The 14,901-nt window shown below is 48.2% G+C and overlaps 1 protein-coding gene across 1 annotated transcript in view; it reads left to right on the top strand.

Annotated features, from left to right (window-relative positions):
* Positions 1–13,700, top strand: part of LOC143984115 (uncharacterized) — a 33,044-nt gene extending 19,344 nt beyond the window's left edge. Inside the window, exon 4 of the mRNA XM_077484429.1 lies at positions 13,269–13,700. Within this exon, the coding sequence (XP_077340555.1) occupies positions 13,269–13,282 (14 nt within the window). The 3' untranslated portion in view covers positions 13,283–13,700. The remainder of the gene's footprint in view (positions 1–13,268) is intronic.
* Positions 13,701–14,901: the final 1,201 nt, after the last annotated feature.

Here is a 14,901-nt window from a genome sequence, read left to right as displayed (position 1 = left end):
AGTGCGGTACAGTCTGCTGTTCTGTAAGGACCGCTATCGGTCCACAATAGATAGGGTTGACGTGCACCACTGCTGACCGCTGCCCTATACTGCAGCAGTCCTTCAGCGGTATAGGGACTGACGCACAGTCTGCTAAACACTAACACACAACCTGCTTGGTCCACAAAAGTTTTTATAAGGACTGGTAACTTGGTATAGGGTGCTACGGTACATAGGCCTGAGTGCGTTACAGTCTGCTGTTCTGTAAGGACCGCTATCGGTCCACAATACATAGGGTTGCCGTGCACTACTGCTGACCGCTGCCCTATACTGCAGCAGTCCTTCATTGGTATAGGGACTGACGTACAGTCTGCTAATCACTAACACACAACCTGCTTGGTCCACAAAAGTTCTTATAAGGACTGGTAACTTGGTATAGGGTGCTACGGTACATAGGCCTGAGTGCGTTACAGTCTGCTGTTCTGTAAGGACCGCTATCGGTCCACAATACATAGGGTTGACGTGCACCACTGCTGACCGCTGCCCTATACTGCAGCAGTCCTTCATTGGTATAGGGACTGACGTACAGTCTGCTAATCACTAACACACAACCTGCTTGTTCCACAAAAGTTCTTATAAGGACTGGTAACTTGGTATAGGGTGCTACGGTACATAGGCTTGAGTGCGGTACAGTCTGCTGTTCTGTAAGGACCGCTATCGGTCCACAATAGATAGGGTTGACGTGCACCACTGCTGACCGCTGCCCTATACTGCAGCAGTCCTTCAGCGGTATAGGGACTGACGTACAGTCTGCTAAACACTAATACACAACCTGCTTGGTCCACAAAAGTTCTTATAAGGACTGGTAACTTGGTATAGGGTGCTACGGTACATAGGCTTGAGTGCGGTACAGTCTGCTGTTCTGTAAGGACCGCTATCGGTCCACAATAGATAGGGTTGACGTGCACCACTGCTGACCGCTGCCCTATACTGCAGCAGTCCTTCAGCGGTATAGGGACTGACGTACAGTCTGCTAAACACTAATACACAACCTGCTTGGTCCACAAAAGTTCTTATAAGGACTGGTAACTTGGTATAGGGTGCTACGGTACATAGGCTTGAGTGCGGTACAGTCTGCTGTTCTGTAAGGACCGCTATCGGTCCACAATACATAGGGTTGCCGTGCACTACTGCTGACCGCTGCCCTATACTGCAGCAGTCCTTCATTGGTATAGGGACTGACGTACAGTCTGCTAATCACTAACACACAACCTGCTTGTTCCACAAAAGTTCTTATAAGGACTGGTAACTTGGTATAGGGTGCTACGGTACATAGGCTTGAGTGCGGTACAGTCTGCTGTTCTGTAAGGACCGCTATCGGTCCACAATAGATAGGGTTGACGTGCACCACTGCTGACCGCTGCCCTATACTGCAGCAGTCCTTCATTGGTATAGGGACTGACGTACAGTCTGCTAATCACTAACACACAACCTGCTTGGTCCACAAAAGTTCTTATAAGGACTGGTAACTTGGTATAGGGTGCTACGGTACATAGGCCTGAGTGCGTTACAGTCTGCTGTTCTGTAAGGACCGCTATCGGTCCACAATACATAGGGTTGACGTGCACCACTGCTGACCGCTGCCCTATACTGCAGCAGTCCTTCAGCGGTATAGGGACTGACGTACAGTCTGCTAAACACTAATACACAACCTGCTTGGTCCACAAAAGTTCTTATAAGGACTGGTAACTTGGTATAGGGTGCTACGGTACATAGGCTTGAGTGCGGTACAGTCTGCTGTTCTGTAAGGACCGCTATCGGTCCACAATAGATAGGGTTGACGTGCACCACTGCTGACCGCTGCCCTATACTGCAGCAGTCCTTCAGCGGTATAGGGACTGACGCACAGTCTGCTAAACACTAACACACAACCTGCTTGGTCCACAAAAGTTTTTATAAGGACTGGTAACTTGGTATAGGGTGCTACGGTACATAGGCCTGAGTGCGTTACAGTCTGCTGTTCTGTAAGGACCGCTATCGGTCCACAATACATAGGGTTGCCGTGCACTACTGCTGACCGCTGCCCTATACTGCAGCAGTCCTTCATTGGTATAGGGACTGACGTACAGTCTGCTAATCACTAACACACAACCTGCTTGGTCCACAAAAGTTCTTATAAGGACTGGTAACTTGGTATAGGGTGCTACGGTACATAGGCCTGAGTGCGTTACAGTCTGCTGTTCTGTAAGGACCGCTATCGGTCCACAATACATAGGGTTGACGTGCACCACTGCTGACCGCTGCCCTATACTGCAGCAGTCCTTCATTGGTATAGGGACTGACGTACAGTCTGCTAATCACTAACACACAACCTGCTTGTTCCACAAAAGTTCTTATAAGGACTGGTAACTTGGTATAGGGTGCTACGGTACATAGGCTTGAGTGCGGTACAGTCTGCTGTTCTGTAAGGACCGCTATCGGTCCACAATAGATAGGGTTGACGTGCACCACTGCTGACCGCTGCCCTATACTGCAGCAGTCCTTCAGCGGTATAGGGACTGACGTACAGTCTGCTAAACACTAATACACAACCTGCTTGGTCCACAAAAGTTCTTATAAGGACTGGTAACTTGGTATAGGGTGCTACGGTACATAGGCTTGAGTGCGGTACAGTCTGCTGTTCTGTAAGGACCGCTATCGGTCCACAATAGATAGGGTTGACGTGCACCACTGCTGACCGCTGCCCTATACTGCAGCAGTCCTTCAGCGGTATAGGGACTGACGTACAGTCTGCTAAACACTAATACACAACCTGCTTGGTCCACAAAAGTTCTTATAAGGACTGGTAACTTGGTATAGGGTGCTACGGTACATAGGCTTGAGTGCGGTACAGTCTGCTGTTCTGTAAGGACCGCTATCGGTCCACAATACATAGGGTTGCCGTGCACTACTGCTGACCGCTGCCCTATACTGCAGCAGTCCTTCATTGGTATAGGGACTGACGTACAGTCTGCTAATCACTAACACACAACCTGCTTGTTCCACAAAAGTTCTTATAAGGACTGGTAACTTGGTATAGGGTGCTACGGTACATAGGCTTGAGTGCGGTACAGTCTGCTGTTCTGTAAGGACCGCTATCGGTCCACAATAGATAGGGTTGACGTGCACCACTGCTGACCGCTGCCCTATACTGCAGCAGTCCTTCAGCGGTATAGGGACTGACGTACAGTCTGCTAAACACTAATACACAACCTGCTTGGTCCACAAAAGTTCTTATAAGGACTGGTAACTTGGTATAGGGTGCTACGGTACATAGGCTTGAGTGCGGTACAGTCTGCTGTTCTGTAAGGACCGCTATCGGTCCACAATAGATAGGGTTGACGTGCACCACTGCTGACCGCTGCCCTATACTGCAGCAGTCCTTCAGCGGTATAGGGACTGACGTACAGTCTGCTAAACACTAATACACAACCTGCTTGGTCCACAAAAGTTCTTATAAGGACTGGTAACTTGGTATAGGGTGCTACGGTACATAGGCTTGAGTGCGGTACAGTCTGCTGTTCTGTAAGGACCGCTATCGGTCCACAATAGATAGGGTTGACGTGCACCACTGCTGACCGCTGCCCTATACTGCAGCAGTCCTTCAGCGGTATAGGGACTGACGTACAGTCTGCTAAACACTAATACACAACCTGCTTGGTCCACAAAAGTTCTTATAAGGACTGGTAACTTGGTATAGGGTGCTACGGTACATAGGCTTGAGTGCGGTACAGTCTGCTGTTCTGTAAGGACCGCTATCGGTCCACAATAGATAGGGTTGACGTGCACCACTGCTGACCGCTGCCCTATACTGCAGCAGTCCTTCAGCGGTATAGGGACTGACGTACAGTCTGCTAAACACTAATACACAACCTGCTTGGTCCACAAAAGTTCTTATAAGGACTGGTAACTTGGTATAGGGTGCTACGGTACATAGGCTTGAGTGCGGTACAGTCTGCTGTTCTGTAAGGACCGCTATCGGTCCACAATAGATAGGGTTGACGTGCACCACTGCTGACCGCTGCCCTATACTGCAGCAGTCCTTCAGCGGTATAGGGACTGACGTACAGTCTGCTAAACACTAATACACAACCTGCTTGGTCCACAAAAGTTCTTATAAGGACTGGTAACTTGGTATAGGGTGCTACGGTACATAGGCTTGAGTGCGGTACAGTCTGCTGTTCTGTAAGGACCGCTATAGGTCCACAATAGATAGGGTTGACGTGCACCACTGCTGACCGCTCACCTATACTGCAGCAGTCCTTCAGCGGTATAGGGACTAAGAGTTTTGTCACAGGGTCATTTAAAAAATGACATGCAGAGGAAGAGGCAGGCCCTTCCGCAGGGGTGGTAGGGGTAGGGCAGGAGCAACAGGCTTGAGCCAAAGTGGGAAGTTGCAGAAGGTGCGTTCAATTACTTTAAAGGATGCACCAGACTTGGTTGAGTGGCTCGCTCAGCCTTACTCTTCTGCACCCTCCTCATCCTCTCGATCTGCACCCTCTTCTTCACTCTCTGCTATGTGCACCCCCAAAGACACTACCACCAACAACACGACCACCACCACCACCACCACATACCTTCCGCTTGAGTCACTGGAATTATTTTCCGATCCATATCAAGAGGACATTTCTGATGCGCAGCCACTCTTGGTATTGGATCAGGAAGAGGAGGTAGCAACAAGCGCTACTCAGCAGTCTGACGCCAGTACCCAGATCAGCCCAAGGAGGAGGTTGGTCCCCGGTGTTGCTGCCTACTCTACTTATAGCGGTGGGGAAGGTGACGTTGATGATGACGTGTCTAGTGATGTCACGTGGGTGCCCACAAGAGAGGAAGAGGAGGGGAGTTCAGAGGGAGATATGGACCAGCAGATAGGGAGGAGAAGCAGCAATGACTTACATTGCACAGCAGGGACAAAGCAGACTGCAAATGTATCAGGAGCGAGTCATCGACCATGTACGGTCACATCTGGCGCTCCCAGGACACCGGCACATGGCTCCGCAGTGTGGGCTTTTTTTAACGTGTCCGCTGCTGACAATAGCGTTGCCATCTGCAATCTTTGCAGTCAACGCGTTAGTCGCGGTAAGCCCAATACTCACCTAGGGACGACCGCCTTAAGAAGGCACATGAGCAGCCATCACCGAGCCCAGTGGGAGCAACGGAACACACAAAGCCACACTGCAGGCTCTCACCGTCCAGCCTCGTCTTCTACTTCTCCTTCTCCTCTCTCCTCACAATTGTCCTCCACTCCACCTTCCATCACGCCAAGCTCACATTTTTCTGCAAAAAGGCAGGCTTCCGTGGGCCTAATGTTTGAGCGTAAAAAAATGATGACGCCGGATAACCCTCTTGCCCAACGGTTGGCGGCTGGCTTGTCAGAACTCATAGCCCGCCAACTACTGCCATATAAACTGGTGGACTCGGAGGCCTTTCGCAAATTTGTGGCCATTGGAACACCACAATGGAAGGTCCCAGGAAGGAAGTATTTCTCAGAGAAGGGCATCCCAGAGCTATATGGCCATGTTCAGCGGCAAGTGAATGTATCTCTGGCACACAGTGTCGGTGCCAAGATACATCTGACCACAGACACGTGGTCTAGCAAACACGGGCAGGGAAGGTATATCAGTTTTACTGCCCACTGGGTGAACCTTCTGACGGCCGTCAAGCATGTAACCCGTGGCACCCGTGTAGATTTGGTTTTACCGCCACGGATTGCATGCAGGCCTGACTCTTCTTCTCCTCCTCCTACTCCATCCTCCTCCCTCTCCTCCTCAGCTGCCTCCTCCTTTTCCGCTGCTAGCGTCTCTTCCACTGCACCGCCCAAGCTCCCCAGAACCTATTCCACATGCCAGGTGAGACGTTGCCATGCCGTGCTGCGTCTGTTGTGCCTGGAAGCAAAGAGCCACACTGGCCCGGCACTCCTTTCAGCTTTGCGTTCACAGGCAGATGAGTGGCTAACACCGCTCAATTTGACAGTTGGTAAAGTGGTGTGTGACAACGGTGCCAATCTGCTTAGCGCATTGAAACAGGGCAAAATCACGCACGTGCCGTGCATGGCACACGTCTTAAACTTGGTCGTGCAGCGATTCCTTGTCAAATACCCTGGGGTCCAGGACATCTTGCGGCAGGCAAGGAAAATCTCGGCCCATTTCAGAAGATCTTACACGGCCATGGCTCGCCTTGCTGACATTCAGCGGCGACACCATCTGCCGGTCAGACGTCTTATTTGCGATTGCCCGACGCGATGGAACTCAACCTTCTATATGCTTGATAGGCTGCTCCAGCAGAAACGTGCAGTTAACGTCTACCTGTATGAACTCTGCGAAAGAAACGGTTCTGGGGAGCTGGGTTTTTTTTCACCGCGCCAGTGGCTGCTCATGCGCGACACATGCAGACTTCTGCGGCCATTTGAGGAGATCACCAAACTGGTCAGTCGCAGCCATGGCGCCATCAGTGACATGGTACCTTATGCCTTCTTTCTGGAGCGTGCATTGCGTCGTGTCATTGATCAGGCTGTGGAGGAGCAGGAGCGGGAAGATGAGGAAGTCGCAATGCTGGATGAATTCCCAGGGGGGGCTACTCTATCTGAGACAAGTCAACAACAGGAGTCTGATGAGGAGTCAGAGGAGGATGGTGCCGGGGCGGATGAGCAGGAGCAAGAAGAGCATGCTTTAAACCTTTCTGGGATCCCTGTTGTGCGAGGATGGGGAGAGGAGAATGAAGAGGACGACATTATCCTGGATGATGAGCAGGAGCCAGGCCACCACACCGCTTCCACTTTAGTGCAAATGGGGGCCTTCATGCTCCAGTGTTTTAATAGGGACCCCCGTATAAAAAGCATGAGGGTCAAGGACCAGTACTGGGTGGCAACGTACTTAGACCCCCGGTACAAACACAAAATGGCGGAAATGTTACCGCCGTCGCAGAGGGCTGTCAGAATGCAGCACTTCCAGGCCTTGCTTCGAGAAATGCTGCATTCTGCTTTTGCGTGCGCTGGCAGAGGAGCAATTCCCACTCCCAGAGAAGGATTTGCGGGTACCAATCCAACAGCGCCTGCAAGAAGAGGCCGGTTTGAAGATGTGTTGGTGACTTCGGATATGAGGTCATTCTTTCAGCCGACCCATCGACAGGTGTCATCCGGATCCAGCATCAGGGAACGCCTAGACCGTCAGGTGTCCGACTACATTGGGTTAACGGCCGATGTGGACGCTCTGAGGAGTGATGAACCCCTAGACTACTGGGTGGGCAGGCTTGACCTCTGGCCAGAGCTTGCCCAATTTGCAATCGAACTGTTGGCTTGCCCCTCATCCAGTGTCCTGTCCGAAAGGACGTTCAGCGCAGCAGGGGGGATTGTGACCGATAAGCGTACTCGCCTAGCTCACCACAGTGTTAACTACCTCACATTTCTAAAAATGAATGAGGCATGGATCTCGGAGGAATTCAACACATGTGATCAGTAGACCATGTATATGTCTATAAACAATTTTTGGAATCAAGCACACAGACCTTCTTAATTCATTTGGCTCACTTCCCTGACCCAAAAAAGCACACCGTACTATATGCCCCTACCCTCCTCTTTGAAGAGGTTGAGCGGTGTCATATTTCTACTGGGGCTGCTTATTATGAGGGGTTCCCACCATCCCTGTGCTGTGCTGACTTCCTCCTGGGTGTTCTTATTATGAGGGGCTCCCACCATCCCTGTGCTGTGCTGACTTCCTCCTGGGGGTTCTTATTATGAGGGGATCACACCATCCCTGTGCTGTGCTGACTTCCTCCTGGGGCTGCTTACGGTGCTGCTGTCAGCGCTGTATGTCACGGAGCTGCTGTCAGCGCTGTATGTCACGGAGCTGCTGTCAGCGCTGTATGTCACGGAGCTGCTGTCAGCGCTGTATGTCACGGAGCTGCTGTCAGCGCTGTATGTCACGGTGCTGCTGTCAGCGCTGTATGTCACGGAGCTGCTGTCAGCGCTGTATGTCACGGAGCTGCTGTCAGTGCTGTATGTCACGGAGCTGCTGTCAGCGCTGTATGTCACGGAGCTGCTGTCAGCGCTGTATGTCACGGAGCTGCTGTCAGCGCTGTATGTCACGGTGCTGCTGTCAGCGCTGTATGTCACGGAGCTGCTGTCAGCGCTGTATGTCACGGAGCTGCTGTCAGCGCTGTATGTCACGGAGCTGCTGTCAGCGCTGTATGTCACGGAGCTGCTGTCAGCGCTGTATGTCACGGAGCTGCTGTCAGCGCTGTATGTCACGGTGCTGCTGTCAGCGCTGTATGTCACGGAGCTGCTGTCAGCGCTGTATGTCACGGAGCTGCTGTCAGTGCTGTATGTCACGGAGCTGCTGTCAGCGCTGTATGTCACGGAGCTGCTGTCAGCGCTGTATGTCACGGAGCTGCTGTCAGCGCTGTATGTCACGGTGCTGCTGTCAGCGCTGTATGTCACGGAGCTGCTGTCAGCGCTGTATGTCACGGAGCTGCTGTCAGCGCTGTATGTCACGGAGCTGCTGTCAGCGCTGTATGTCACGGAGCTGCTGTCAGCGCTGTATGTCACGGAGCTGCTGTCAGCGCTGTATGTCACGGTGCTGATGTCAGTGCTCTGTATTACGGTGCTGCTGTCAGTGCTCTGTATCTCCTGCACCCTCTTGTTTGCCTACCCTGGTCCCTGACCTTCCCTCTCCTCCATTGCCTTCATTAGCTCCATAGTCCTGAATTGTCAGAACAATTTCCCAAATAAAAAAAAAATGCTTGTAGTTATCGATCCCAAATTCACCTCATACATGTATTATGCTATTGTCCAGGTGGTGGGACTACGTGCTACCCCCTAATAATTACCCCGTGGCCGCAAATTCGACCTAAAGGTTTGCGAAATTCGCCTCCCATTGAAGTCAATGGAGCCCGCGGCGAACGGTCGTTTTCGCGAACGTTTGTGTCCGTTCGCGTTTCGCGTTCGCGAAACGTCCCGTCGGAAGTTCGTCCATCACTATAGGAGGAGTTTTCATTCTCCTCTGACTATCCTATGAGGCTGCATGACCCCTGACCCTCTGTCTGGACAGTGCTGATTTGCTCTGTACTGATCACATGCACCCTCCCAAGAAAAAAAAACTCTCTAGCAATACACACCAAAATGAGCATGTGCCGAGTACCTCTAAGGCCGCGTACACACGGGCGGATTGTCTGCCCAACTAAGTTCGTCAGACAATCCGACAGACAGTCCGTCCAACTTTCGAATGAACGGACTTGACCACACACGATGAACAGACAGTCCGCCGAAAGCTTGCGCGATGACGTGTACGGCACGTACGACGGGACTAGAAATTCGACGTCCAATACACTGCAATGCAACCTTCGGCCGTGTAAATCCTTTCTGAGCATGCGCCATACTTAGTCCGTCGAACTAGCCTACTCACGAGCGGATTGTCCGCTGAAACCAAGTTTGGACGAACAAAATTACGGAAATTCCGAAAGACTAAGTCCGTCAGACTGTCCGCTGAAAAAGTCCGCTGAAGCCCACACACGAGCGGATTGTCCGCTGAAACACGGTTCAGCGGACTAAGTTGGGCAGACAATCCGCCCGTGTGTACGCGGCCTAAGGCTCTGTACTATCAGCAAATTGATTGGAGATAGTAAAAAAAGGGGAGGATCAGAGAAGACAGGATCAATCAGCCTTTTTTTTTTTTTTTTTTTTTTTACACAATGCACCGGATTAACCCCTTAGGTATCACAGTGAGTATAACCAACATGCTTAACTGCAGCCCTTAAATTTTCCACTCGCCTACTCACATTTTGCTAGTGGAAAATGAGGGCTTACGAGCTGGGCTGTCTGGGAGTGGGGGGGGGGGATGAGCACTGTCTGCGGGTGGGGTTGATTGGGAGCCATTTTCCCAGTGATTGCTCTGGTGGAAGAAAGCATGGAGGAAGAGGAGAGCAATGGGGTCACCGAGCGGTATAGCATACTATTACAGCTTACATTGAAATTGCCTCCTCTCTGCTTGCCGTCACACACACCCCCGCCTCCTCCTAACCCCGCGCCTGTGATAGACAGAATTCAGGTCCAATGCTGGGATGTGTTCTGTCTATTAGAGGCATGGGGTCAGGAGGGGGCAGGACTGTGTGTGACAGTGAGCAGAGCAGAGACAATTTCAATGTAAGCTGTAACAGTGTGCTATACTGCTCGGTGACCCCGTGGCTCTCCTCTTCCTTCTGTCATGCTCTAGCCACCCTCTCTCTTCCTCCACCCTGGCGAGGCTGCAATGTTGGGCACAGTGAGTCTGCAATGGGGGTACAGTGAGGCTGCAATGTTGGGCAAAGTGAGGCTGCAATGTTGGGCACGGTGAGGCTGCAATGTGGGGCATGGTGAGACTGCAATGTTGGGCACGGTAAGGCTGCAATGTTGGGCACGGTAAGGCTGCAATGGGGGCATGGCGAGGCTGCAATGATGGGCACAGTGAGGCTGAAATGATGGGCACAGGTCATGCTGCAATGATGGGCACAGGTCATGCTGCAATGATGGGCACAGGTTATGCTGCAATAATGGGCACAGGTCATGCTGCATTGGTGGGCAAAGGTGGGGCTGTGCTGAGGGGAACTGATAAAGTTGTAATATTTATTTTTGTAACTTAATTCTGCAAAAACATTTACGTGTCATTTCATGAGATAATTTATGAGGGCTTGATTAGGGGCAGAATTAGGGGCGGGCAACTGGTGGTGAGTAACCCTTGAGGCCTGGCTAATAGCTCAGGACTTGAAATTTTGAGCCCTGTTTTATTTCATATACAGACTGATTTTACTGTTGTGGGTTTAGTAACACTTTAAGGACAAACCTACCAAAAAGTCAGTCTATGCAATCAACCACTACTTATATTTACATTGCACTAATTGCTGGGCCTTAAGTTGAAAGGTGCTGTAGCAACTGCCAACTGGTTAACCATTGAGAAAGCATTGAGGAAATATGTCACCAGCACAATGGATCTTGTTTATAAAGTTATATCATATGTAGTATCATATGGTCTCCTCAATAAAAAATGTGGACTATATAATAAAGATCCATGGTTTAGTGGCAACATACTTCCTTTGTGCAACTAGCCAAACTGTGTTTACTAAGACAGTAATAATGTCTAGCTAAAGGCCCTGGAATCACAAAATTCAGTTTAATAATTTCCAACAGTGCATTTAAAAGCAAAAACACACTGGATTTATCAACTTCAGTGTCCCTCTATCTGGCTGGTACATCCATAGAAACTTAGGCCGCGTACACACGCGGGGACTGTTCGCTCAACTTTGTTCGTCAAACAGTTTCAGCGGACAATCCGCTCAAAATTAGCATGGACGGACTTGCCCACACACGACGAACGAACAGTCCGCTGAAACCGTGCGCGATGACGTGAACGGCACGTACGACGGGACTAGAAAACGACGTCCTATACACTGCAATGCAACCTTCGGCGTATAAATTCTTTCTGAGCATGCGCGGAACTTAGTTTGACAAACAAGCCTACACACGCGGTTACTGTCCGCTCAAACCAAGTTTCAGCGGACAGTTTTTCGGGATTTCCGAAAAACTTTGTTCGTCAAACTGTCCGCTGAAACTGTCCGCTGAAGCCCACACACGAGCGGACTGTCCGCTGAAACACTGTTCAGCGGACAAAGTTGAGCGAACAGTCCCCGCGTGTGTACGCAGCCTTAGAGTGTATTTCTCTAGTTCTGTTGTGAAAATAATTCAATATTCCAGTTTAAGACATGCATAACCATAAACTACTGGAGAGAAATTGGGTGCGTTATTGTGGGATCTAGGGTTGCCACCTCATCCCTTTAAACCCAAACACATATGAATTAAGCTGGCCATACACCATACGATTTTCTTATTCAATTTCCTTTAGATTTACCTTCAACTGTGTAGTACAAGGGCCTGCCTGATTGCACACAAACTGAAAGTGTTCAGATTTGACCTCATATTATATGGAAAAACTGAAAAGGGAAAGTTGTAGGACTTTAAATGAGGAATGAATATGTATTTAGAATAATTTAGGATACCTCGAAGTAAATTCATTATCACAATCCCTGTATGGGAAGATCGGTGTAGCCATAGAAAGTTGCTAATCAATCCAGTAAATTCAATTCAATTCAATTCAATTCAATTCATAAGTACTAAGTAATGTATCATAATATATAATACATAAATCATGCATAGCATAGCATAACAAAAAATGTTAATAATCATGTTTGATATATTTAATATTTGTAATAGAAAATACATAATTAGTACAAACAATCACAATTAAAAAGTTGATTGAATGGACCCACGGATCAAGTGAACATGGTTATGCTAGGGTATGAATCTAATTAAGGGGGTTAATAATTGGGTAAACTTGGATTATCACCCCAATTGTGAACTTTTGGAGTAATTTGGGATATCTAGAGGTAAATTCATTATCACAGCCCCTACATGGGAAGATCTGTGATAACCATAAGGAATTGCTAATCAATTAATATATTAAATACAATTCAATTAATGAGTATTGTATAATGTATCATAATATATAATACATAAATCATGCATACCATAGCATAATAAAAATCATATTGGCATATAAAATATGTAGATGGAAAAGACATAATTGGTACAAACAATTTTAAAAATTGTGGATACACATTAAATTCGGAATCAGAAAGTGAAGCGTTGCGGCTTCACTTCCTGGTTCCCTACTGCGCGTGTGCGAATTGCACTGCGCGTCCTAACTGTTCCCCGCTATTTCCTGAGACCCGTGTGTGTCCCAGCTGACAGAGCGGGGGGACAGGAAGAGGCAAATACTTGTCTTAGACAGGTAAAAAGCGGAGGTTCAATTTTTGTGTGAACCCTATAAGTACTGAAGCTAGGATAAGGATGACTTTTCCAGGACCCATGCCATTGGAAAAAAGTTAGTCATCATCACAGGTTAAATTTAAATCAGAAATAATATTGGCACAAAAAAACATTTTCGATGGGTTCAGGGTGCATTCACACCTTAGAGTTTACCCCTAGCTGTGATTAGATGCAAGAACCCCAGCAAGGGCTGCCTACTGGTAGCTAATCGCAGCACGGGTTCTGGCATCTAATCACAGGTGTCTAGGTGTTGCATCCAATTTTCTCAGGTGTGACTGCACCCTATCACAGTATAGGAACAAAGCTAAAAAGTTGATAAGAAAATTATAGAGGTGGCTGCTTGGGTGATTTATGTTCTGGAATCTAACCACAACTTTTTTTTTTGCTTCACTTTCAACAGTAAACCTGTTGTGATGAATGTCCCTTTAACTTCTGGGCTCCAAGTCTGTAAAGGAAAATGGCAATAACTTTTATAGGGAACATAATGGAACTCATTTGCATCTTTTTTTGGAAAAGCGCTACATCCCATCAATCACTACTTTAAGGAGATTTTAAAGTTTTATTTTTAACTATTTTATTCTGTTAATAAGTAAGCTTCACTACAACGTATACATATTGAGTGTATACATGTAGATTATTAGTCCATGCATGTGTATATGTAAATACTATTATCTCTGGGCCTGGATTGTTCTTTAGTGCAGAATGTTTGTGAAAGTCATATTCACATGCATTATAAATATACCCTGTACGTGTTTTATTTTTATTCATTGTGTAAAGTGTGTAATATGTGAAATTCACTTCAACCACTTCTAAATAAACCTTTACAATCCAATGAGTACTTAATTTTTTTGAGTGTATGTAAAACCAAAACTTTTTTAGGTATAGGCAATGATTAACATTTATATATTAAAGTGATACTAAAGTCCTCTCTTTTTTTTTTTTTTTAGTTAAAAATAACAAACGTGGTATACTTATCTGCTCTGTGCAGTGGATTTGCACAGAGCAGCCCGGATCCTCCCCTTCACGGGTCCCTCTTTGGTAAGGATGAGTTTGCACAGCCCATGTGCAGAGCCCGCCAAGAAGTCGGCACTGCGATGCACTAATCACAGGCAGTGAGACATTTCCCAATCACTGCAGCTGCACATCGGAATAATGTCTCACTGCTTGTGATTAGCGCAGAGCCGACTTCCTGGCGGGCTCTGCACGTGGGCTGTGCGAACACGCCAGAGCTCATCCTTACTCGAAGGTGCTCCTGGCCCCTCCCTTCTGTTGAGTGCCCCCACAGCGAACAGCTTGCTATGGGGGCACCCGATGCAGAGCCATAGCTTCCTGTGTGCATTCAGACATGGACCCCCCGCTTGCCCCCTTTCTCTCCTCATTGGCTGACTGACTTTGACTGACAGCAGCAGGAGCCAATGGCGCCAAGCTCCTGTCTCAGCCAATGAGGAGGGGAGTTCCAAGCAGGGGGGCTGCTGCACACTGAAGTTGTTTTTTTATCCTAATGCATACAATGCATTAAGATAAAAAAAAAACTTCTGCCTTTACAACCACTTGAAACCCTCATATCTTTTAAAAGAGGAACTAAACTGTATCTGAGCGCCACAAACAGAAAACACTATTCAATTTATTTTTAATATTTTATATTTATCAACCATCCATCTATGTCTCCAAGCTTTATTTTGTTGAGAAATCAATTTGTAAAACATCTTGAGCCATCATGAGTAAGTGCAGATGATTCATGTAGCATTTACTTCCTGGAATCCATCTGCCCTTAGCTCAGGCATGCAGTCAAGCAGGTGTGCTTAGCTGGCAAAACCCTTCCTCCAGGGGAAGGGAAAAAATGCTCATGAAGACTAGGCCAGAAACCAGGAAACAGGGAAAAAGTAAATAAATACATTTTAAACCAAGTACTTAGTATAAAGTATAAACGGGGGCAGACTGACAACTCCTGGTGCCCCTGGGCAATAGGAGATCGTGGGGCTTGGAGGTTTAAAGATGACCACCACGCGGAAGCTATCTTTATGACACAACAT

Source organism: Lithobates pipiens, unplaced genomic scaffold (genome assembly GCF_037356315.1).
Source record: "Lithobates pipiens isolate NorthernLeopardFrog02 unplaced genomic scaffold, aLitPip1_a1.2 Scaffold_16, whole genome shotgun sequence".
NCBI classification, from domain to species: Eukaryota; Metazoa; Chordata; class Amphibia; order Anura; family Ranidae; genus Lithobates; species Lithobates pipiens.
The sequence above is the reverse complement of the archived record's forward strand: the minus strand, read 5'-3'. Positions and strand labels throughout refer to the sequence as shown.